General features: G+C 30.5%; 3 protein-coding genes and 1 long non-coding RNA gene across 4 annotated transcripts; 3 read left to right on the top strand and 1 right to left on the bottom strand.

The window, feature by feature from the left end:
* The first annotated feature begins 553 nt into the window (after positions 1 to 553).
* On the top strand, positions 554 to 2,383 carry LOC108480993 (uncharacterized). The gene is made up of 4 exons (XR_001870735.2): positions 554 to 869; positions 1,458 to 1,516; positions 1,650 to 1,740; positions 1,850 to 2,383. It is a non-coding gene; the product is annotated as an uncharacterized LOC108480993 (long non-coding RNA).
* A 1,658-nt stretch (positions 2,384 to 4,041) lies between these two features.
* LOC108483152 (ras-related protein Rab11B) lies at positions 4,042 to 6,533 on the bottom strand. The gene is made up of 2 exons (XM_017786381.2): positions 6,098 to 6,533; positions 4,042 to 4,780 (listed from the first exon to the last, which is right to left on the bottom strand). Exons 1-2 carry the CDS (start codon positions 6,316 to 6,318, stop codon positions 4,351 to 4,353), a joined length of 651 nt encoding a protein of 216 aa, XP_017641870.1. The 5' UTR covers positions 6,319 to 6,533; the 3' UTR covers positions 4,042 to 4,350.
* A 537-nt stretch (positions 6,534 to 7,070) lies between these two features.
* LOC108483151 (homogentisate 1,2-dioxygenase) lies at positions 7,071 to 10,573 on the top strand. Its single transcript, XM_017786380.2, has 9 exons — positions 7,071 to 7,556; positions 7,764 to 7,994; positions 8,354 to 8,433; positions 8,703 to 8,870; positions 9,011 to 9,186; positions 9,287 to 9,356; positions 9,462 to 9,616; positions 9,797 to 9,880; positions 10,112 to 10,573. The coding sequence occupies exons 1-9, from the start codon at positions 7,336 to 7,338 to the stop codon at positions 10,346 to 10,348; spliced, it is 1,422 nt and encodes a 473-aa protein (XP_017641869.1). The 5' UTR covers positions 7,071 to 7,335; the 3' UTR covers positions 10,349 to 10,573.
* A 9,090-nt stretch (positions 10,574 to 19,663) lies between these two features.
* On the top strand, positions 19,664 to 22,614 carry LOC108480530 (basic leucine zipper 61-like). The gene is made up of 4 exons (XM_017783561.2): positions 19,664 to 20,676; positions 20,759 to 20,849; positions 20,949 to 21,075; positions 21,595 to 22,614. The coding sequence occupies exons 1-4, from the start codon at positions 20,096 to 20,098 to the stop codon at positions 21,756 to 21,758; spliced, it is 963 nt and encodes a 320-aa protein (XP_017639050.1). The 5' UTR covers positions 19,664 to 20,095; the 3' UTR covers positions 21,759 to 22,614.
* Positions 22,615 to 23,696: the final 1,082 nt, after the last annotated feature.

Here is a 23,696-nt window from a genome sequence, read left to right on the forward strand (position 1 = left end):
TTTTCACACAGCCTGGCACACGAGCATGTCCTCTGCCGTGTGATACAAGTCAGTATGTATGCCCTGTTTCCACACGGCCTAAGACACGGGCGTGTCTAGAGTCGTGTGAGGCACATGGCCTGTTCACACGGGCATGTGACCCCTGTATGGTTGAAATTTTTCTAAGTTTCCAAAATTTTTCATATGTTATCGGTTTAGTTCCAAACCACTTCTAAAACATGTTTAAGGCCTCGTAGACCCTTATAAGGGACAATGTGATTATGTTGAATGATTTATGAGAATGTATACTATATGTAAATTGATTGGTAATATCTCGTAACTCCATTCTGACAACGGATACGAGTTAGAGCGTTACAGATAAAATATAACTAAGGAATATATTTTTTATCAGTAGGTTGAATCGATCATTAGAAAAAGAATTAGGCTAAAAATTAGGATAAATTCTTAGAAAATAAAACTTCTATCAAAGAGAAGCAAATGAAATACTTTCATAAAAATTCTCATAAAAATTCTCATAGAATTAAAAATGAAATTTTCATTCTTTACATGCCAGGTCATGAATTAGTGTAACAAATTAGCTTAAGCTTTCAAATTTACCCTCACCGTTATCCTTTGTTTCTCACGTCTAAAATCTTTTCCTTTTCTTTTTCATGCTTCTTCATTCCACTGTAATATCAACAAATTCCCAACTTATCAATTTAAACCTTTTTTTAATCCCTTTCCCTCCGAACCGAATCTGCATTTTCTCTTCTTCTTTAACTCTTTTTCTCTTCAATATATTGACAAAATTGGAAATTATTGATAGCTTACTCCATTGAAAAAAATAAAGTGAAACATTTTTCGGGTTATCTCGCAGGATCGAAGAACTGGTAAGTTTTAATTCGAACCCAAATTTTAAATGTCCTAGATCTGTATAGGTTTTAAGTGGAAAATGAAAGGGGGATTTCAAATAAAACTCTCTCTCGCCTTTTATACGTTCACTATCTAATTAATTTCCGGGAAGGGTTTCTATTTTGTATTTTTGGGTTTGCTTCTTTTTCTGGGTATTTTATTATTTTTGTCTGGTTTTGGTTTTAATGCCCTTTGGCTTGTTTAGAAACTCCATTTGGTGTCTGCTAACTTAAACTTACTATCATTTCGGATTCACAAGATCTTCGTTTTAGTTTTGTGTATGTTATGGTGTCGAATTATGTAATTTTAGCTGGAGTTGTTAATGCTTTAATGTTCTTTGTGTGCTTAAAACAGTAATTTGTTCGCTTTAAATTATTGATTCTGAACTCTGTTGATCTTTCTAAGGTTTGATATGTACTTTTTTTTTTTACTATATGTTTCATTTATATCATTAATTGCATCTATAGAATTGATGTTTCGTAGTATACATGTTTCCTGGTGTTGGAATCTTGGGTGTTCATTTATACCATTGATTGCATCTGATTTTTTTTTTTTCACTGGTTCAGTTAATTTCTTGTAAGAATGGTTGCAACCAAAATGCAGAGAACAAAATATTAAAACAAGGGTATTTAGTTGCTTTTATTTTACCATTAACTCTACTTAATTTCATAATATCTAACCAAGGGCATTTAGTTACTTTTATTTTAGTTTGTGTGGTCCATAGGTCTGATGTAGAGTTTTAACTTCATTTTTCCAAGGGTATTTAGTTACTATCCTTATCGAAAAGGAGTGCGGCTTGTGGAGTTTCTACATAATGTGCCTAATCTAAAGACCCTTATTCTAGATCTGGTATGAAAAGTTCTCTAAGTGCTCTTATTTATTTACCAATAATTACATAAAAAAAATTGCAGCATGCAAACCGACTAACATTTCTTTTTAATTTTGAGTGGGAGTTTAGGCTGATGGTGAAAAAGGATTGAAGTCACTACCTATACTTTCTTGTTTATCATTTCATGTCAAGGTGACCAAAATTTCTAGAGTTGATGAAATCAGATATGTGTTTAAAATGATTAGTTATTTCTTGAACCATGTAATGGTTCTGGAGAAGCTCAGAATGATTAATCTGCTTGAAAGAAGTAAATTGTGTATCTTCAAAAAGCTGTTGAGGTTACCAATGAATTCAAAGAAATGTGAAGTCCTAGTACACTAGTATTTCTTATGTTATGGTTGGAACTGTTCACCGTCTCTATAGGTTTGGTTTTGTATAGCACTTTGGAGAAATTAAATGCCATATGGTGTTATGGTTAAATTGTTCATTGTCTGCTATTTGTGTATTTGATTTATGTAACAGAGTTAGAACAGTTTGTTGAATGTAGTGGGTTTGATTTATTTTTGGTTTTTTGGTCATTTTATAATCATGGAACACCATTGATGTATAATAAGTCACATTGGAATGGTATCCCAAATCATAGAGCAGCAGCGCTTACTCTTGGATTCTTTGGTACATTGTTCATTAGCAGATTGAACATTCACATATTACCCTGTGTAATCAAATCCATTCAAATGAATGTCAATGATGCTAAAATCATTGTAATTCAGAGGAAGTTCATAACAAAGATTAATTTCTTGTCGGCTATTTGTTTGTTCTTCTTAGATTTCTTTTACTCGCAATAATCATTGATCCCAAGGTTGTTTGTATCATTTAGTATAATTTTTTTTTTTTTTTGGTGATAAGAAAACATAACATAAGAATCACATAATGCTAAACAAAAACCTTTCCTGGAGGTAGTTCAAACAATTGTAAAGCGTCCTGAACGTAAAATTTTATGTTTGGATAATCCGCTAGATAATTCGCAAGTTAATGTATGAACATTATGTTTGGATGTAAAAGATAATTCTCGAGCTATTTATTACTTTTAATCTTTTACTTTTTAATTTAAAAGATAATTAAATTATTTATTTTGCTAATGATATTTTAACACATTACATATGCATTGCGTTTTAAAATAATAAAGTAGGTTATATATTATTTTTCTAATATTATATATTATGATTTTTATTAATTCATATTTTAAAAATAATTATATTAAGAATGTTATTAAATTGTATTTAATAATAATTATGTTAAAATATGATTAAATTATTTGTTATTATTATTTTTATTAAATTATATTTAGTAATAATCTTATTAAAATTTAATAACAATAATAATAATCATCTATCAAAAAAATTATGCTAAAGGTAATTTGATCATTTAAGTTATTTTCCTTATGTTATTACAACATTTATTTTATTCAACCAAACACAAAAATATTACTACAATTTTATTTCATTCTATTGAATCAAACAATTAAATTACTGATTACAGCTCTATTTTAATGCATCTCTATTCCATTCACTCTAACCAAACATGCCCTCAAGCTTCTCTCGCTCGAAAACTATCTTCTACACTCTAGTGTAGGGTGTGTTCTTTTTTTGGCCTTTGGTTACCCAAAACTAGAAAAAAATGAGAGGAAAAAATTGGAGAGAGAGAGTGTGTGTGTGTGAGAATCGGGGAAGAAATGTGGGGAGCGATGGATTTGTGTTACGGGATAAAAAGTGTGGCTGGTTAGGGAGAGAATTTAAGTTTCTGTTATGTCTGTTGTGGAAGTAATGGGTAGGAAAGGATTGTTACGGTCAAAACGGTGGGTTTAATCAAATAGCTAAAGGGGTCTTTTTGTTCTTTAGTTATCCGGTGCGCTTTGTTTTAGTCTTCAAACGGTGAGTTTTGGCAGGTGTATTACCAGTTGCTGAAACTGTTAGCTGTTAGTTTCTTTTCATTTCAGCCAAAAAAGGGAGGTGGTTGTACACAAGAAAAACAAATCTGAATTTTGATCAATCTATTGACTTTCTCCTAGATTCTTTTCTGCTCTCTGTCTTCTCTCTTCTTTCCTTCTTTTCTATCAAATTTCTTCGAGGACAAGAAAAGGAGAAAGACAGACGAAAGAAAACAGAAGACAAAGAATGAAAAGAAACGTTAGAAAAAAAAGGGGGAAATAAACAAACGAGACAGAAGGAAAAAAGGGGAAATAAATATAATTTACACATTCATTTCAGATAGCATGCATATTAGTTATTACATTGTTAACAAAATTTTGAAGATTACGGGTCTTGGGGAAAAAATAGATAAATAATAATTAGGTAATTCAAATTTTATCATCCATAACAAATGAAAATTATTTTAAAGTACAAAACTAAACCTTGTCTGATCAAACTATTCTAAAGTGATCAAATACAACATCAGAACTATGAACTGCAACATTGCATGAGGAAATAAGATACCCTAAAAGAACCATGAAAAAGGAAATGATATCAAATCTAGTAAGGATTTTCTTTTCGTTTTTTTTTTTTTGGGGGTTAGGGGCGCTTAATGAGATAAAAATTTTGAGGGGAACTTTGACACTCAAAATCATCTGACAGTTAAGCAGAACAGCAGCCAATTTTCTTGAGGGCTGAAACATCGTCCTTGCCGACATTGATGGTTTGTCCCTTCGGCAATGCTGCGGGATCATCCCCTACTTCGAGTGCTTTTCGACTTACCACATGGTATATTTGAGTTAGTACTTCAGTGAATGCATTCTCTACATTCAGGGACTCGAGGGCAGATGTCTCCATAAAGTAGGTTTTCTCTCTCTCGGCAAAGGCCTTAGCTTCCTCAGTGGAAACGGCACGCAAGTGTCGTAGGTCTGCCTTGTTACCGACAAGCATAATCACGATATTGGAGTCTGTGTGATCCCGTAGTTCCTTCAACCATCTCTCGACATTCTCAAATGTGATGTGTCGAGTGACATCATAGACAAGCAATGCACCGACAGCTCCTCGGTAGTACGCACTTGTAATCGCCCGGTATCTTAATTTGGAAGAATATAACAAGAAAACAAGTCTCAAAAAGCATATAAAATACATCTATTTGTAGCAGAAACCGTATATTAAGCATTCACAATTTAAATGTAGGTAGAAGAACTATTTATATTTCCTTTTCACACCAATAAAACCTTACCTTTGGGCAAGCCTTGTTTAATGCCTCTCAAGCAAAGGCATCGATTTCTTATACTAGGCAATTCAGAATCTTCTATCGAGTTCATATCATCATGATCCCCCTTGACTAAGTCATGGCAATAAAAAAATTTTGATCGAGCAATTAAAATAAAAAGTTGCACAGCAACCGGAAACTCGGGCACCAAACATTATCTATGCATCTATCGTAAATCATCAAAGTATGCAACACAAGCCCCTTTTTAGACTCGTGCATGATACAGAGAGCTAAAGAATAATAGAAAACATGCCCTCTGAAGGCATGTGATGTTTTTCACATAAATCCAAGCTTCAAAGTTTACAGATATTAATTACAACAATGTCCTAAATTTATGGACATCGTAAAGAACTTCAAGACTAGAACAAGGTTAACATATAGAACTGATAACAATCATATCCTTCTAAAATGAATGACGAAAAGTAAAACGATCTATAGATCGGAGATACAGATGATATCCTCTTCAATGAACCTATATTCTAAAGATGTATATTTGATGATTCAACTAGGACTTCTATAAACAGTAGGTTTAATTCCACCTTTTCATCAGTTAAACAAGCTGTAACATTATCACTTGGACCCAAATGTACATGGTTTAAGTAGCTTATGGTATATAAGCTAACCAATCAAGACAATTGGCCTTTCGCATATGCTTAAAATTTACATCAAATACAGCAATCCAAGGAAAATAAAATATCTACTTTTCACTAAATAACCAAAAGCCAAGACCACATGCTTTAACATTAAAAGGAAATTTTCTGAAGGCACCTGGCACCCATATTTTCTTAGCAACCAAGCAATCCAAAACAAAGAAAAAGTAAATCTCATTACTTACTTCACCAAACCAAATACTGTAGTCTAGACGCAGCTTCTTTTCCTCAAATCACTAAAAAGTTACAAAAATTACCCCAAAATCCAAAAAGAAAATACAGAAACAGACAAGCAATAAGATAAGAACTACTTGAACATAATTCTACCACATTTCCTCTGCTACTAAACAGCTCCAAAAATACAAAATCCCAAATACCCATTCTACCAATCCGACCTATCAACTCAAAGAAGACTTCATTTTCATAAAATGATTAAAAAAAAAGATGATAAAATATATAATAAAAAAACTTGAAAAAACCATACCTTTCTTGTCCAGCGGTGTCCCAAATCTGGGCCTTAACGACCTTATCATCGACCCGAATACTTCGGGTAGCAAATTCTACTCCGATTGTGGATTTTGACTCCAGATTAAACTCGTTTTTCGTGAATCTCGACAACAAGTTCGATTTCCCAACCCCCGAATCTCCGATCAATACTAGCTTGAACAAATAGTCGTAGTCATCATCTGCTCTATACGCCGCCATTTCGGATCACCAGGTCGGGTTCTTCTATCGGATCTTGAAAAAGAATAAAGATTTGAATTTATGCGGAAAATTTTATCAAGTGGCAGAGATCGGTGGCATCGATTTTGAAATTGTAATAAGATATTTAAAAAAGAAAAAGAAAAAGTGGGCATAGATTTAGGAGGGGGCGTACATGTCGGATCGGGTCGGGTCAGGAAATTGGATTTGTTGTTGGGCCCCTATTTTTGTAACCCGATTTTAAATTTGTCGATATAGAAGATAAAAAGTTGGAAAAAGATCGCATCTCATATCTTAATTATTTAAAATTCATCTTCAAATTTTAAAAAATTGTATTTGAGTCCTCAAAGTACTAAGCTTGAAATATTTCATAAATTTATGTACTCTTTGAAAATATAAAAGGTAGTCATTGTATTTTATTTTAAAAATTTAATCTCTCTTTTTTCAATTCAAGTTAAACTATTAACAATGTTAATTTTTTTTGTTAAATTTATTGGTGTAACATTTTAAAATAAAAATATTCATTTGATAGTCAAAAATACTAAAATAATAATATTATAATGGGTCTAAATTTAACAAAAAAATTAAAAGTGATAACAGTTAGACTTAAAGTTTAAAAATAGACAAACTAAATACTTGAAAATAAAAAGATAAAGACAAAATTCTAATTTTTAAAAATATAAGGATTTTTGGCATATTTTAACCAATAACTAAACTAATGAAAAGATTGAATCAAAAACATTTTGAAGTCTAGGAAGTAATTGAAAATTTGAAGGATAATTTGAGATGTTAATGGAATTGACCTTTGCCAATTATATGTAATTAATTGACTAACATTCAGTTCTTGAATTATAAGACAAAAAAGGTAGCTTAGGACAGCACGACTCTCCAGCCGATGAAACTGCCACGTCGATCTCTTGATCTCAATCTCTTGCTCTTACATCATTTAGCTCATTGTCTGTCATAGATTTACCCGTACAAAATAAGGGGGGCAAAATTTAAAAAAAAAAACCGAGAAAGATGGAGAAACCGGCGGCGGAAGTTATAAAAGGCGAAGGTTGGGGGCGTTTTCCCGATGATTTGGAATATCATTCAGGATTTGGCAATCATTTTGAATCGGAAGCGATCGCAGGAGCTCTGCCACGTGGCCAAAATAGTCCTCTTATTTGCCCATTTGGACTCTATGCTGAGCAGATCTCCGGCACTTCCTTTACTTCTCCTCGGAAGCTTAATCAACGCAGGTGCTTTTCTTTTTTCAGATTTTTGAATAATTTGTTTAGTAGTGTTAAAATTTGACTAGCAGTGTATATGATAATTCGGTTGAGTTTTTAGTAAATTAAATTTTCTTTTAAATTTTGATTAAAGGAAAATTGTTTAGCGTTCATGTTATTGATTTTGTCTTCTTCTTTCTTTTTCTTTTTTTTTTTTTGAATTTTTTGTGTTAATAGTTGGTTCTATAGAATCAAACCATCGGTTACTCACGAGCCGTTTTGGCCTCGTGAACCGAGTCACAAAAAGCTTGTGAGTGAATTTGATGGGTCCAACACGGTAGCAAACCCGACTCAGCTCCGGTGGAAGCCTGTGGATATTCCCGATTCGCCGACGGATTTTATTGATGGTTTATACACACTATGTGGAGCTGGCAGCTCATTCCTTCGCCATGGATTTGCTATTCACATGTAATTGGTATTTTAGTTGTCATTTCATTTTTTACATGAATGATGAATCTGATTATAACTGCTTAATACACCTGCTATCTAAGAATTATGGGCAGGTTACTGTAGTAACTTTTTTCATTACTGAAACGAATGTAATGTGAGTTGGGTCTGTTTGCAATTTAAATTTTGGCTCGATATGTTCACCAAATTGTTCATGTGCTTGGTTGAGATGAGTTTCACCCCCATTACTATCTTGTGTCTCTTTCATGCATTCAGAAAGAACTTTTGTTGCATTGATCCTTTGCTAGGAGAGTCGGGTTGTGCTCAATTGTTTAGCTTAAAGGTATGCATGGAGGTAATAAAATTTTCCTCACATGTAGGTATACTGCCAACAAATCAATGGACAATTGTGCCTTCTGCAATGCAGATGGTGATTTTTTGGTAGTTCCCCAGCAAGGAAGTAAGTTAAAATCCTTTTATCTTTGAAAGTTAAAATCCTTTTATCTTTGAAAAAAAGTTTATTTTCTGCTTGTTTGGAGTCTTAGATTTCCTTTTGGGGCATGGTTACTCGTATAATTGAGAAAACTTGAGGTCTTTTATCAGGATATGTGTTTTCTTTAAAACTTCTTATTCATTTATGAGCAAAGATTACATGCAGTACTGGTTAACTTAAAACTCTTTTTGTCACAAAGGAATATGCATACTAAAGAACCGTGTTTCTGATTACAGGGCTATGGATCACTACTGAATGCGGAAGATTGCAGGTATCTCCTGGTGAAATTGTTGTCTTACCCCAAGGCTTCCGCTTTGTTGTAGATTTGCCTGATGGCCCATCACGTGGTTATGTTGCTGAAGTTTTTGGTACCCATTTTCAACTTCCTGATCTTGGTCCTATAGGTACCTAATCTCTTTTTCAAATGTGGCCTATGAGTGAATGAAGTATAATATTTTGTTGTCCGTGTACCGTTAACAATAAGCCACTTTATTGATCATGTTGGATAGATATGCCCTTAGCGTATGATTTTCATCTTGTGTAGGTGCTAATGGTCTTGCTGCTTCAAGGGACTTCCTTGCTCCCACAGCCTGGTTTGAGGATTGCCCCCGACCAGGGTTTACTATTATACAAAAGTTTGGAGGAGAACTTTTCAATGCAAGACAAGATTTTTCTCCTTTCAATGTGGTTGCCTGGCATGGTAATTATGTCCCATATAAGGTGGGTGCAATCAACCTTCAAACTAAAATAATTAAAAACTATAAGATTTTGACTATGATCCATTAGAGCGATCTGATTTTCTTGAAAATGTTGGATTCAGTATGATCTTAGCAAGTTCTGCCCTTACAATACTGTTTTAATCGATCATGGTGATCCATCAATAAATACAGGTAGGCTGCTAGATGATCTCTGTCTTCACATAGTACTTCTCCTAAGACTTTTGGGGGTCAATTGTACTTAAATTATCTACATTTTATTTGAGCAATATCTTGCAGTTCTGACGGCACCAACTGATAAACTGGGTGTGGCATTGCTTGATTTTGTCATTTTCCCTCCCCGATGGTTGGTTGCTGAACATACATTCAGACCTCCATATTACCATCGCAATTGCATGAGTGAATTTATGGGCCTAATATATGGTGGATATGAGGTGTGTCCTATCACAATCTGGCTATTTTCTTTTTAGTTGATAAAGTTTAAGCATGTTTCTAGTGGAACACTGGATCATATGGTTGTATCCCCATTGATATCGATGTTGGCTTCGAAAATAAAAATCAGCCTTACTTAAGTTTTCTGATTGAGAATTTTGGCTACCATGTATTGGTTTCAGGCAAAAGCTGATGGTTTTCTGCCCGGTGGTGCTAGCCTTCACAGCTGCATGACTCCTCATGGTCCTGACACCAAGACATATGAGGTAATTATCTTGAGCACAACATTGAGGTCGCAAGTCAATTTCCATTATGCCATTTTTGTTCTTTGGGTTGTCTGATCGGGTAGTCGATTACCATGAAGTTTTAGGGCTAGGAATACCCAAAGCTAATAAGACTACCCAGTCCTGTTAATTAGTTGATAATGCCCGTTTATTATTCGGAACTGCTTGCTCTTAGGATCACTAGTCTGTTCTGACAACTCTTTTGATTTGCAGGCCACTGTTGCACGTGGAAATGAGGCCGGACCTCACAAGATCACTGATACAATGGCCTTTATGTTTGAATCATGTTTAATGCCTAGAACCTGTCCATGGGCTCTTGACTCCCACTTCAGGGATCTCGATTATTACCGGTGTTGGATAGGGCTGAAATCCCATTTTTCACACGACAAAACGGATGTTAAAAGCAATGATTTGCAGAATGGAAATAAGAGTGGGTGTTTCGAACATTAACCTCGGGCCTCAGCTCTGACAGAGTTAGCAAGTACGTACATACACAGAATAAGCAAAAAAGGTATGTCATCTCACAGGGTTAGGAAAAGGGGGGAGGGGCGATATCATTGTTCCTTAGCTCTTATGAATGTGCTATGGACTATACACGAATGTACAAACTATGATTGGCATGATATGAAATAATATATGTATATATTATGTAATATAGTCTCTTGATTCTTAAAATATCCTTGTGATATCTTTGTCCAATATATCTGAGAAAATTAGAAAAGAAAATATATATAAGCTGGATGAGTTTAGATAAAGGTGTGGTTGATATTTTAGCAGGTTTAATACAACAAGACAAGTGCTATATCATCCAAAAACCGATGAAAAAGACGACACAAACAAGTGATATCTACCGGAAAATCTGATATGCATCTCTATATACATATAAAAACAAGAAAAGAATTGAAAAATATTTGAACTTGTTTGTTTCACTCTTTAGAAAAATGATTTTTCCAGAAATTGATAGCAAAATTTTCTTATATTATAGAACATTTATTACTATATATTTATAAATATTAATATAAAATTTTTAATAAAATATTAAGAATATTATTTAAAATTAAAAATTATTGTTAATTGAAATAATTTATATAAAACGAATACAAAAATGCAAAAATTAAAAACAAAATTCGTAATTCATTTTCTTAAACAAACACACCATTAATCGTTTTTCAAAACAGATTTTCAATAAGGCTCTCTTTTGATTTTTTGAGGGAAATATTTAAAAGATTTTTTTGAGAAATATAAAATATGGGATGTAAATAAATTTGGTCCAATAGTTGACTTTGACTTCACCCACTCTCTTAGACAATGCAGAGGTGGATTTGAGCCTTTTAACTCTTGCAAAGAAGCCTTGGGTCTATTCTACATCTTGAAAGACTTGCTACCAAACCATATTAACTATGCCCTAACTGTGACCCACCTCGGTCCCTTTTTTTTTTTTTTTTAATAAGAAGAGGAAAGTAAAATTTATAGCAACATCGCAATTAGTCTCTTGAATTTAGACCATACTTATTAATCTGTTTAGTTTTGATATTGTTGTTGATGCAACTTTTGAAATTAAAAATAAGGGTTAAATTACAATTTAAGCATAAACTCGGCAACAATTTTTTTAAGTAATTTTCATATTAGAGTTTAAACTTTTTTTGTGCAAGTTAGTCTTTAAACTTAATAATTATTTTTATATTAAAACCTAAACTAGGTAATTGTTCTCACGTTGAGGCTTGAAATTTTTTATCTAAGTCTTTGAACTTAATAATTATTCTTATATTGAGACTGAACTCGATAATTATTTTCATATTAAAACTTGAGCTTTAAAGTTTTCAAACAAATATTAAATGCTAACTAAAAAAAACTTTTCCTCTGACAAATAATTATGAAGTTTAAGCCCAAAAAACATTTAACAAGATTCATAATAAATGTAATACATTAAATATGTAAAATATTTCCATAGTTAAAATCATGATTTACCAACTTAATTTAAAAAAAAAAAGCCAACAAGGAAATTATTTTTTCCCAGTTTTTGCGGCTTGAAAGGTATCTTTTCAATAAAATTGGTTTTATTGTCTTATCTAATTAAATTAATTTTATTTTCAACTAATATACGGATTAATTGTATTTATTAATTATATATTTAATTATTATTATAAATTTAATTAATTTTTATAATTTTTACTAGTAATTTGGTTATAAAATTAAACCATGCTGATGTGTTAGTAATAGGTGACAACTATTTTATAATTAGTTTAGAAATAATTATTATTAAAATTATTCGAAAATTTTATTTTAGTATATATATGATATGCATATGTATGTTATCATATATATATATATATATAATAAACAAAAAATAAAACAAGATTACTTCTTTTCCTTTTTTAAATAAATGTTATATTTATATTTTATTCTTAAATCAATTTAAATGAAATTATGATATGATGTCATTAATACTGAAATATAATATGGTAATTAAATTAGTTGTTGTATAATGTGATTATATTAAATTGAAATCATAAAATTAAAATGTTGTATAATGTAATTAAATTAAGTTAAAATTGATCTCATATAAAAAATTTCGTTTTTTTCTTCCAATCGTGTTTCTCCTTGTTTTGTCTAACATCAGTGCTAGCCTTTCAGGCAGGCTATCACTCACATTTCTCTCTCTCTCTCCCATCAACCCTCTCTTTCATTTTTTTTTTCTCATTCACTCCATGTGTTTTCTCTTTCTAATTTATAAATCTATTTTGTGAATATATTTATTGTCTTCACAAGTTTTGATGGACAAATGATGGTGTCTGTTGTCGTTGAAACTCCACTAGCCACCATCAGTTTCTCTTGGAAAGTTGGTGGTATTTGTCGACTTCTTAATCTATTTTTATTTTGAAATACTTTCAAAATAATAAATGATTTCATGAGTCGATTTAAACATGTGTTGTCTTGAGTTTTATATTTTTTTATATATTTTATTAATTAATAAGTCTTCACTTTTAGAAAGTTTTTCTGTTCTTGTATCACATTTTTTAGTCTTGTTTATGCATGTAGTCTTACTTTTGCATGTCATTTTAGAGATGATTTTGTTTCGTCCTCTCTAGTTTGATGGATGCTCGATACTTTTGCCGAATTTGCTCACCCACCGTTTTGAACCTTCCAAGACTGATTTCCTTATCATAATAGTTGCTTGCAATCACTCTAGATATGTTGTACTTGAATTATGACAAAGTCGATTATCAACGTATCATAATGTTCTATTGATGTTGAGGACGAAGCATTTGTCATGGAGCTTATAACAAAGAACTTATAGCATATTTTAACATTTTAAATACTTTTAACTTAATTTTAAAATGTATTCAATACTCATAGAAAAGATTTTTTCGATTTTGTGCTATAAATTAAAAAACAAAAACAAATTTAGTTTATATCAATTTTTTAAAATTATATGTTTCACCTAGTATAAATATGCCATAATTTAATTTAATTAAACACGTACCAATACCAAATACTAGATTCATCTTTTCAACTACAATTACAACATTAATAAATACTGAAATGGTTATAGCTTTGAATCAATCGAGCCCCCTATCATAACAAAGCCTACAAGTCGTGGTCCAAGTTGGTTCCTTAGCCTGCTGCACCCTGACTAAGGATGGTTCCATATTAGGGTCGCCAGAATCCTAAAACCCCAAGGGGGACCGACCATAAAAATTGGTCAGTGGTCAAGCCCCCAAATATCCATGATGACTCAACACACACCCTGGACCATTCATAAAATAATTTGAACTGAAGTTGGATTCCAACTTTTACTGATACATTTCATAAAATCGTTACTCTTAATCTATTTGTTCTTAGATTCCGACTTTGCCGGTGGGCCTTTTTTCTTATGCCCCATTAATTAATGTGATTAAATAAATGTGATTTCAGACTTCCAAATTCCATCTTTTCATCTTTCAGCTCTCAACTCCTAATTTACCTTTGTTTTTCAGGTTCCACTCAACCATCAAATTTTGATCAAATTACTTTGTTTTTAAGAAAAATTTTGATTGACGTGAATTCATTGTTAATATGAATAAATTTGAAAATAAAATAAAATATTTATTTTATGAATTATACGTGAATTATTGTACAAGTTATCAAGTCAGTATTGTTAAAACGTTAACAATTCAACTAATTTTTTATTAAAAATAATTTAACTAGAAATTGAAGACCAAGTAATTAAAAAAATCAGGGCCAAAGTGATAAAAGAGATAAACTCTAGGGCTAAATTTCTCGTTATGTTTTTATTTTATTATTAAAATTTTTTATTGAGTTAGTGTCACAAATATACGACATAACTGAAATGACATAATCTATTTAAAGAAAATATACCCATTTCTCACAATTATTTACATTGTATTATATACTTCCAAAAAAAATACATTGTATTATATTTGTATACATATCACCTATTTTATGTTATTGTTGTCATGTTTTATTACATATCATATCACACACATTCCATGTGCCACAATTTCTAATATATTTTTAAGTAACTTATTTATACATATTACAATTTTTACAAAAAAAAAAATTATGCTTGTAATTTTTGTAGAACCGGGTATTTTAATTTTCTAACTCAGTTTGACTCTTTTTATTCCAGTTATTTGTGCTCACTTTGACAGTAAATGAATATTTATTCATTTTTAAATTACTTTTAAATCCCTCAAACCAATAATTAATGGATAAATTATAAAAATTGTCACTTTTGTTTGTTTCATATTACATTTTAGTCACTTATGTTTGAAATACTACGTTTTAGTCACTTACGTTATTGTTTTGTTACAAAGTGGTCACTCTACCATTAAGCTCCGTTATCTCCCTAACGGCGGTCCTACGTAGCAGTTCAAATGGGTTTAAAATGCCAACTTGAATGTCTTACGTGACAGTTCAAATTAAATTTATTTAGTTAAAAACATATTTTCATCTCAACTACTGGACATCCAAGTTGGCATTTAAAACCCATTTGGACTGTCAAGTAGGACTGTCGTTAGGGAGGTAATGTAGTTTAATAGTAGAGTGACCACTTCATAACAAAACAATAATATAAGTGATTAAAACGTAACATTTCAGACGTAAATGACTAAAATATAATCTGAGGTAAATAAAATTGACTATTTTTATAGTTTACCCATAATTAATTGTAGTTACACGAGAAATACATTACACACCTTATAATGCACCAAACTTACCAGGGATTAAGGGCCGAGCAAGGAAGAACCATAATATATAATAGTAGGGTGTGGCCATTAACACAATGGAGGAGAAATAAATTTTGATGAACTCCATTGGAGGTAATGTTGGCCCTGAGAAAGGAGGAAGATATTGAGATTCTTGAAATAGATGTCTTAACAAAGTGATTGGTGGAATTCTATCGATTAAATTTTGGGGAATCAAATTCATGAGTTTTACTTGATCAATTATCTAACAGTGCAATCTTGATTGATGGATTTCCTAATGGCATAAATGTATCCTAATAATGTTGTGGCACGTACCTACTTTTATAGAACCTTGTTCAGGAATAATTTTCACTCAACAATTTATTCTATATCATTATTGGTTTAAATTTAATCTATTCTTTCATAATCGGTAATTGCAGCTTGAAAGTTAAACTTTAATTGTTATAAATCGTTATTTTAAATATTCTTACATATAAATAAAATGTTGATCATGAAATATCTCTACATTTACTGTTTAACGAGGTTTAATCAAAAGTCAAACATGCTAACACAAGAACTTTTACAATTCCAAACTAATTTATTTTAATTGTTGTTTGAACATGAGATCGTACAAACAATACATGTTGTCAAAGTTTCCAACAAATACAATCGAGCTTTTATGAGGTGTGATTCAAGATACAATCGAAAATAATATGATAACTCAACTCAAAAAAGGTTGAATCTATTAAAAAATGCTTTGTAAATTAATTAATACTTTAAACTTGAAAATAATAACTTCAATAAATTTAATTTAATAATTTCCATCTTATCTGTGTATATATCATTTTAAAACTTAAATAATTTTACTCCATTCAGTATAATCTTATAGAAATATTTTTAAAAATAAACAGATTAGAACTCAACATCTATAATTTTTATTTTAAAATTACTATTACTTTTATTTTATAAATAATATAAATGGAATAAAATCACAAGGCTAAACTGGAAATGGATGTAACTGTACAAAAGTGGTCACCACCTCTGAAGTCTTAACTTTTTTTTTCCTTTTATATTTTTAATTTATTACTTTACTGCAACGTGTTTACGCGTCCCCTTTTCTAAGGCTTTTATTATTACCTGAAAAGACCAAGTAGGCCCTTACTGTATTTATGTTACACTAATTTCTAATATTACATGAAATTTATTTCATTAATTTATTTTAATAATTAAAATATTAGAAAAAATTGAATCATAATTAAAGTCAAAAAGTAAATAATAATAAATAATAATTTGAACTTTTAAATGTTGAATTTAATTTTATATTATTGAAATAGCAGTAAAATGTAACTTAAAAATAAATAATTTAAAGCTAATAAAGTGTTGGTTAGTTAAGGCTCATGTGTGATTTTATCAATTTTTTAATTTTTCGTTGAATATATATATAATTGTATTTATAATAATAATAATAATAATAATAATAATAATAATAATAAGTAATTTAAATTATAGTGAAAAGAGTAATTTAATTTAGATATATAAACTGTAATCTCAATTTTAATAAATATTTTAAATAATAAAAATAAATCTTATTTTAATTCTAATGTAGTAACATAATAAACAATAGATAATATTTATTTTATTCGTACAAAATATTATTTTTTCAAGGATTTTTCTAAACTCATGATTATGTATGGATTATTATGTGTTTAGAAAAATTTTGTATAAATTTTGATATAATATCCTATTTAAATCTAAATTTGCTCCATCCACCTACAATAATGCTTGCTTCTCCTTCTCCTTCCTCATCACCTCCATTATAGTAGTCCTCATCACCTACAATAATGCTTGCTTCTCCCTCTTCCATCCTCTTCTGTACGGCACTTGAAGAATTTCTGGGATCCGACAAATTATATCCAAAATTAATAATTTACAACCAAATATATATATATATACCATTTGCTGTTATCTTGTATTAAGTCATGGTTTGCACATGCAAATCCCTTTTTCTTTAAAAAAAAAAAATCATGGAATATTTGGTTTTTGTTCATACTTCATGATTGTTTTAAAAAAGAGCTTGAAAATGATGCCAGATTTTCCCTACCTTTAGAACCTCATATTCATCCATTCATTCTTTTTTTGCCTCTTAAAATACCTTTACTCTCTTCTTTTTTTTCTTATTTAACTCTGTATATATATATTAAAAGAATTAAATAGGACATAAAATTTAAAGTGTAATAAGAAAAGCAAACATGGTATTTAATTTTTGTAGTTGTAATAATGTGAAAAGGCATTCATTTAACTTACTCTCTCACAACACTATTCAATCATTTGATCCAAGCCAGCTGGTCCTCTACTTTTAATTATCTTAATTATTAATTAAAATAATAATAAACTAAGAATCCAGTAAATTTGAGATTCAAATATCAACCTCGATAATTGGTTTTCGTATAATTCTTTTTATATAAAAAAATAAAAATTAAAGTATGATTAAGCGATTATTAAAGTGGTTAAGTTACAAAATTATTTAAAAACAAAGAATTGGATAAAATTAAATAATTGTTAGACAAACTTTTACTTGCCAGAGGGTTTACTGAACATGCCTTATTTATTTAGATTATTATTTTTAACTAATCATGATTAGGGTTTCTTTTTTAATTTTTTTTTAAAAAAATCCCAACATAAATGCCAACATGAGATGATGGAAGCTACCAAGAAGCTATAGAAAGAGAGAGGAGTGGGGAGTTAATAAAAAAATAAAAAATAAAATGGAAAAACAAATAAGGTCACATTAGAGACCATGTGAGTCTGATTTGGGGACAAAGCAAAGCAAAGGGAAAAAGAGTGGGGGCTCTTACAAACAGTTCACATGGGGAAGAAGAAAGGACATGATTCTTACAAGTTCCCTTTCTTTCACAGCTCATCTCCCTACCCCAAATTCCCTACATCTTCCCACTACTTAAATCTTTATGTATTATTATTTTCCCATATATATAATATGCATATTGTATAATTCACTTAGGTCGGTATAAAACTGATAAAATGTTATATGTTATTTTTGTCTATTTTTATATAATGTGTATTCGTTTAAACTAATTATTGCATTTTATATTTCATGTAGGTCTATATGTATTAAAACTACCCATATTTTCAATATCCAACTCTTAAATAGGAGGAAAATATGTTTCAGCACACTCAAACATATTTTCTCTTGCATTGACAACAATACCAATACCAATCAAACTAATACTCAATTGACAACGCATAATTTTTTTTAAATCACTTATGAAATGAAAAAAAATACTACTAATACATTAAATACTAACCCGTATATAAAATTAATTTAAATTCGAAACCAACCATGTAAAATCCCTAAACGAAGAAAAAAAAGCAATGTATTAAGCAACTTACATTTATATTCATCTCTCCTCCATGAATATTCTTCTATTAGATTTTCTTCCAATGATCTGTACCCAATTTGCCATATACTTAATTATAGGCACATGCATTTACTAACGTAGAGAATATAAATGGAATAAATTAATACTTTTTTCTTGAAACCCTTTTAATTATAATAATATTTTAGTAGGCTTCTCGTTTATGTTAAATTAATTTTTTAATAAATGAATTAATTTAATTTATATATTATTAATTTAAAAAAATCGCATTTATTGTTCATAAAATGTTATTTACTATTTAATATAGTTAATATTTTAAAAGTTTTATAATACTATAAATAAAATATTTTTATATTTTTATATAGTAAATATTAAATTTATTATAAATTAATCTTATTTAATTTTTAAATAATAAATAGACTAATTTGATCGAATCCTAAATAAAGGGACTTAACAAATATTTTCACCTTTTAATTATTATTACTAGCGTGAGCTTAACATATAGGGCTCTCTCTTTTTTGTTAATTTTTTTATATAGGTATTGCTATAATGTATATATATTGAAAGGTATATTTATATGAACTTTATACATTATAAAGATGATATTTCTGTTCTTGTAACCTAAGTTTATCAGCAACTTTGAATAACAATGGTTTACCAACAATTTGGTACCATAATTCATTGAATGGTTCTGAATATGTAAAACTTTTTCCAATCAATATTTTTCCTACAAAATGGACCTATATCTAATTGTTCTTTTAACAAGGACTATATTTGTTTGCTACACTGCTAATTTAACTAAGTCACTGTGTAGGCATATTTATAAGTATGATTTATCATAATGTAGGAGAGCTCAATTGATATAAATAAAATTGAACACAAAATTTTTCATAAAAAATATTTTCAACTTAAATAAATTAGTGAATTCAATCAGAGACATAACCTGTTTATGGATTCAAAATGATGATATACAGAGATATAGAAGCAATATATATATTAAATATGTGTGCAAGTGATATATAGATATCCATCAGCAATGAAAACGAATATCAAAGAACTTGTGGATGTGTAGGGCTCATAATATATATATATATATATTTAGAAAAAGGGCATATAATACACAAATGCATATACCATATGTTGGAAAGGTTATAAGATAATGTTTGAATATAAAAATATAGAGATAGTTGAGGCCAATGAAAGGGGTCACATCGGCACGTGGTGGTGCTGATTCCACCCAGTTATTAAACTCACACTGCGACTTTCCCATCGGAAAAAAGCCCCCAGCTGTTGCTAGCTGTCCCTAATCTCCCCCCATGTGACCCACCTCTCTCTGCCCCTCCCCCTTAATAAAAAATCCCCCCATTGCAAAAAGGAAAAAGAAAGAAGTGTGTAAGATTATATCATTGGCTTCAAAGGACTTATATCATATGATGTTGGTGTTTGGGTTTGGGTTTGGGGGTTTGAGTTGATATATGTGTGTGTCGTGTAATATTTTTGTGTGTTTGGTTGTATAGTTAGTTGTTGGTTAGTTTAAGATTAGCTTTGTTTTTCGTGCTCTTTTTATTTATTTATATATATTTTTGAGTTTTTGGGGTTTGTGACATTGGTGTAGAATGGCACAATTACCTCCAAAAATACCCAACATGACCCAGAATTGGCCTTCTTTTCCACATCAAAGATTGCCTACAATGGCAAACTTCATTTCCACCACTGCCAACACCGCCACTATGAACGCCTCCCACAACCACCAGCCTTCTTGGGTCGACGAGTTCCTCGACTTCTCCTCCGCACGCCGCGGGGCTCACCGCCGTTCCATTAGCGACTCCATCGCTTTCCTCGAGCAACCATTGGTGGAGGAATGCAGGGACTCCAACACCAACCACAACAACAATGCCATGATAACGGAAACCAATGTGTTCGATCGTCTCGACGACGAACAGCTCATGTCTATGTTCTCCGACGACGTTGCCGTCACCATGGCTGCTGCACCGACGTTATCCTCGTCCAACCCTTCCACTCCGACGTCCGATCAAAACAGCAACAATGACGAGAAACCAGTGCCGTCCCTGGATCTGCAGCAGCCCAAGAACGAACCAGGAGAAGTCGAGAGCTCATGCAAACCTGAACCACAGGCTGCTCAACCTCCATCAACCTCTAATGGCGATCCCATCGTTGATCCCAAAAGGGTTAAGAGGTAAAACAAATCAAAACCCTTTACTATTCAACATTTTTTACACCATTATAAATATTTTAATTTTATTTTGGGTGATGAACAGAATTCTGGCAAACCGGCAATCTGCACAAAGATCAAGAGTTAGAAAGCTGCAATATATTTCTGAACTTGAAAGGAGCGTCACAACATTACAGGTGCAAAAATATGATAATATATATCTTCAATATGTGTATGATTTTTTTTTCTTCAAATTTGTTTTAATTTTATTTTCTTTGATATACAAAAAAATGAAGACTGAAGTATCAGCATTATCACCAAGGGTTGCATTCTTGGATCATCAAAGACTGATTCTCAATGTTGACAATAGTGCTTTGAAGCAAAGAATTGCAGCTTTGGCTCAAGACAAGATTTTCAAAGATGGTAAGACTTGGTTTTTTCTTTCTTTAAGTATAATTAACTAGTACTATAATATGTGTTCAGAATTTAGTTCAATTGGTTTAATATATTTAGGCCACACAATAAATGTTACTTACCATTTTTCTCCTCAATCATGATATATTAGTTTGCTAGTTTAAGAAATTATTAGTTAATTATCTTTAAATTATTTCAAATAAACCTTTGTTTGCTTTGATAATTAGAATCCCCCTCCCTTTAATAGAATGGTAGAATAAATTATAATATTAAGCAATATTTGTATATATGCCATAACAGTCTATGCCATATTTTATTTTCATATACGTGCCAAATTTCCTATTTTTTCTTTGTTAATTATTGTGTAGGACATTTTAATTCCTTTTTAAGTGAAATTATTTTTGGGTTTTTATATGTTTATTTTATTTTTGGGTTTTTTATATGTTTATTTTTATTATACTTTCAGTAAATGATTCTATACATTGTGAAACAGTAAAATTTACCTATTATTATAACATTTATTTTCAGCTCATCAAGAAGCACTGAAGAAGGAAATTGAAAGGCTAAGGCAAGTGTACCAGCAACAACAAAGCCTCAAGAAAATGAACAGCAACAATAGCAACAACCACCATGCACCACCACAACAACAACCATCACAGCCGCAGCCGACGAAGAAAGAAGAACAACTATAAGTTGTTCAGAGAAATGGAGAGAGCTAGAGACGGCAGTGAGAAGGTCTTGGTGCAAAAAATAAAAATAAAAATAAAAATGCAATAAAGCTATCTAACAAATGGGGGGGTTGGGGGGCTAGTTTTTTTCATGTTATGTGTTTCCCAATTGCTGTTTTTTAATAGTGTAGGGTCCCCCTTAAGACAAAAATTTGAAGGGCCAAAGAGAAGGGAACATGTGGGTTGCTAAGATTAGGAGGGTGACAATTTAATTCTTTTTTCATTTTTTTCCTCTTTTAAAAATTGATTAATTAGTATTATTGTGTGGGTTTTATTTTGGGAATTTGGTCTTTTTGAAAATAATTTAACTTTTCTTTCCTTTAAAATTTTTTGTAATTAAATTTGGAGGTCAAAAAAAAAAAGGGGGGGGTGGGGATTTTAATGTGTGGGGTTTGTGTTGGGAGGGATGAAATTGAAAAAAGAGAGAGAGTATTGTCAGAGACAATGGTAGTTATGTCTGATTTGTTTGTCAAAGAAGAAAAAAAAAAATTGTTGGTTTCTTCTTTATTTTTATTATTTTTAATCACATTCTTGGTTTAAAATATTAATTGGTGTAGAAATATGGAAATGATAAACTAGAAGCAAAAGGCAAAGGGTAATTGTCTTTTGTTTTTGTTTTTTAAACCCAACCCACTTATGATTGGCTTAATAAGTCTCTTTCCTTGAGCCCCTTTTGTCTTTATTATTAATCTTTATATTCTCTACTTAAACTATGGTTGAAGATATGTATGATGTTTAGAGGGCTTAAACTAATGGATTGTTTTTTTCAAACTTGTCTATTTATTGAGATGAATGAAACTTGTTAGAAATTTGAGATTTATGTTCACTTGAAACAAGGATTCATTTTAGAAGTAGAATAATTGAAAGCTTCAATATAAATTTTTTTATCAGATTCCTAAAAGGAAGAAAATGATTGAAAAGGAGTGATTGTCATTTTGTGTTTCATTTAGTAGAGAAGTAAATGGTATAGGTAGTGTTGTGGTGAAAGGTTGATATGTTGATTCCAATGGTGGAAATGTTGTGAGGTTTTTCTTACTATTATTACATTTGATAATTTATTTGGTAGATTAAAAACCAAGACTTGTGGTGGTTCTTGGTCTAGTAAAAATTTATTCAAGATGTATGTTTGAATTTTGAAGTTGAAATTATTAAAAATGATAATCACGAACTTTGAACATAATTTGATAATATGTATGAAGCATACCAAAAGAAAAATAATAAGCTCGAAAACCAAATCAGCATATAGAGTATTTCTTCGACATTGTTAACATTCCTTGGGCCAGCTTCTGATTTCAGCCCAATGTTCAAATGTCTTCTGTCACTGAGAATATGGCCCTAGAACCATGAGGCTCGGTCCAATAAAATTAAGGTAACGTTTAATGTTTTTTTCATAATTTAAATGGTTTGAAATATGAATTCTTAGGAATAGGAGTGAGCAAAATCCGATTCAATTCGAAAAAATCGATAAAAAATTCAAATTTTGAATTAAATAGTTCGAGTTATTTGAGTTAATCAAGTTATTTGGATCAACTCGAATAAAAAATTAAGTTTTTCGGTTTAACTCGAATATGAATTACACAATTCGAGTTATCCGAAAATTCTAATAAGAAAAGACAAATCTACGTAGTTTTGATAAATGTTTACTTTTTTAAAAGTTAAAATTCAAAATAATTAAGTTAAAAGGTAAAACTACGTCGTTTTGATAAATGTTTACTCATTAAGTTAAAAGACTAAATCATTATATTGTTCATGTATTTAAATAATCTTGTACTTCATCTACTAGTTAAATAATCGATCCATCTAAACACAACATTAAGTATAAATAATAGGATTCGTTAACTCGACTTGATTTGACTAGAAATTTTTTGACTCGATTCGATTCAATTCGAAAAAAATTCAAAT

The sequence above is a fragment of the Gossypium arboreum genome, chromosome 1, assembly GCF_025698485.1.
Source record: "Gossypium arboreum isolate Shixiya-1 chromosome 1, ASM2569848v2, whole genome shotgun sequence".
In the NCBI taxonomy this organism is placed as follows: Eukaryota; Viridiplantae; Streptophyta; class Magnoliopsida; order Malvales; family Malvaceae; genus Gossypium; species Gossypium arboreum.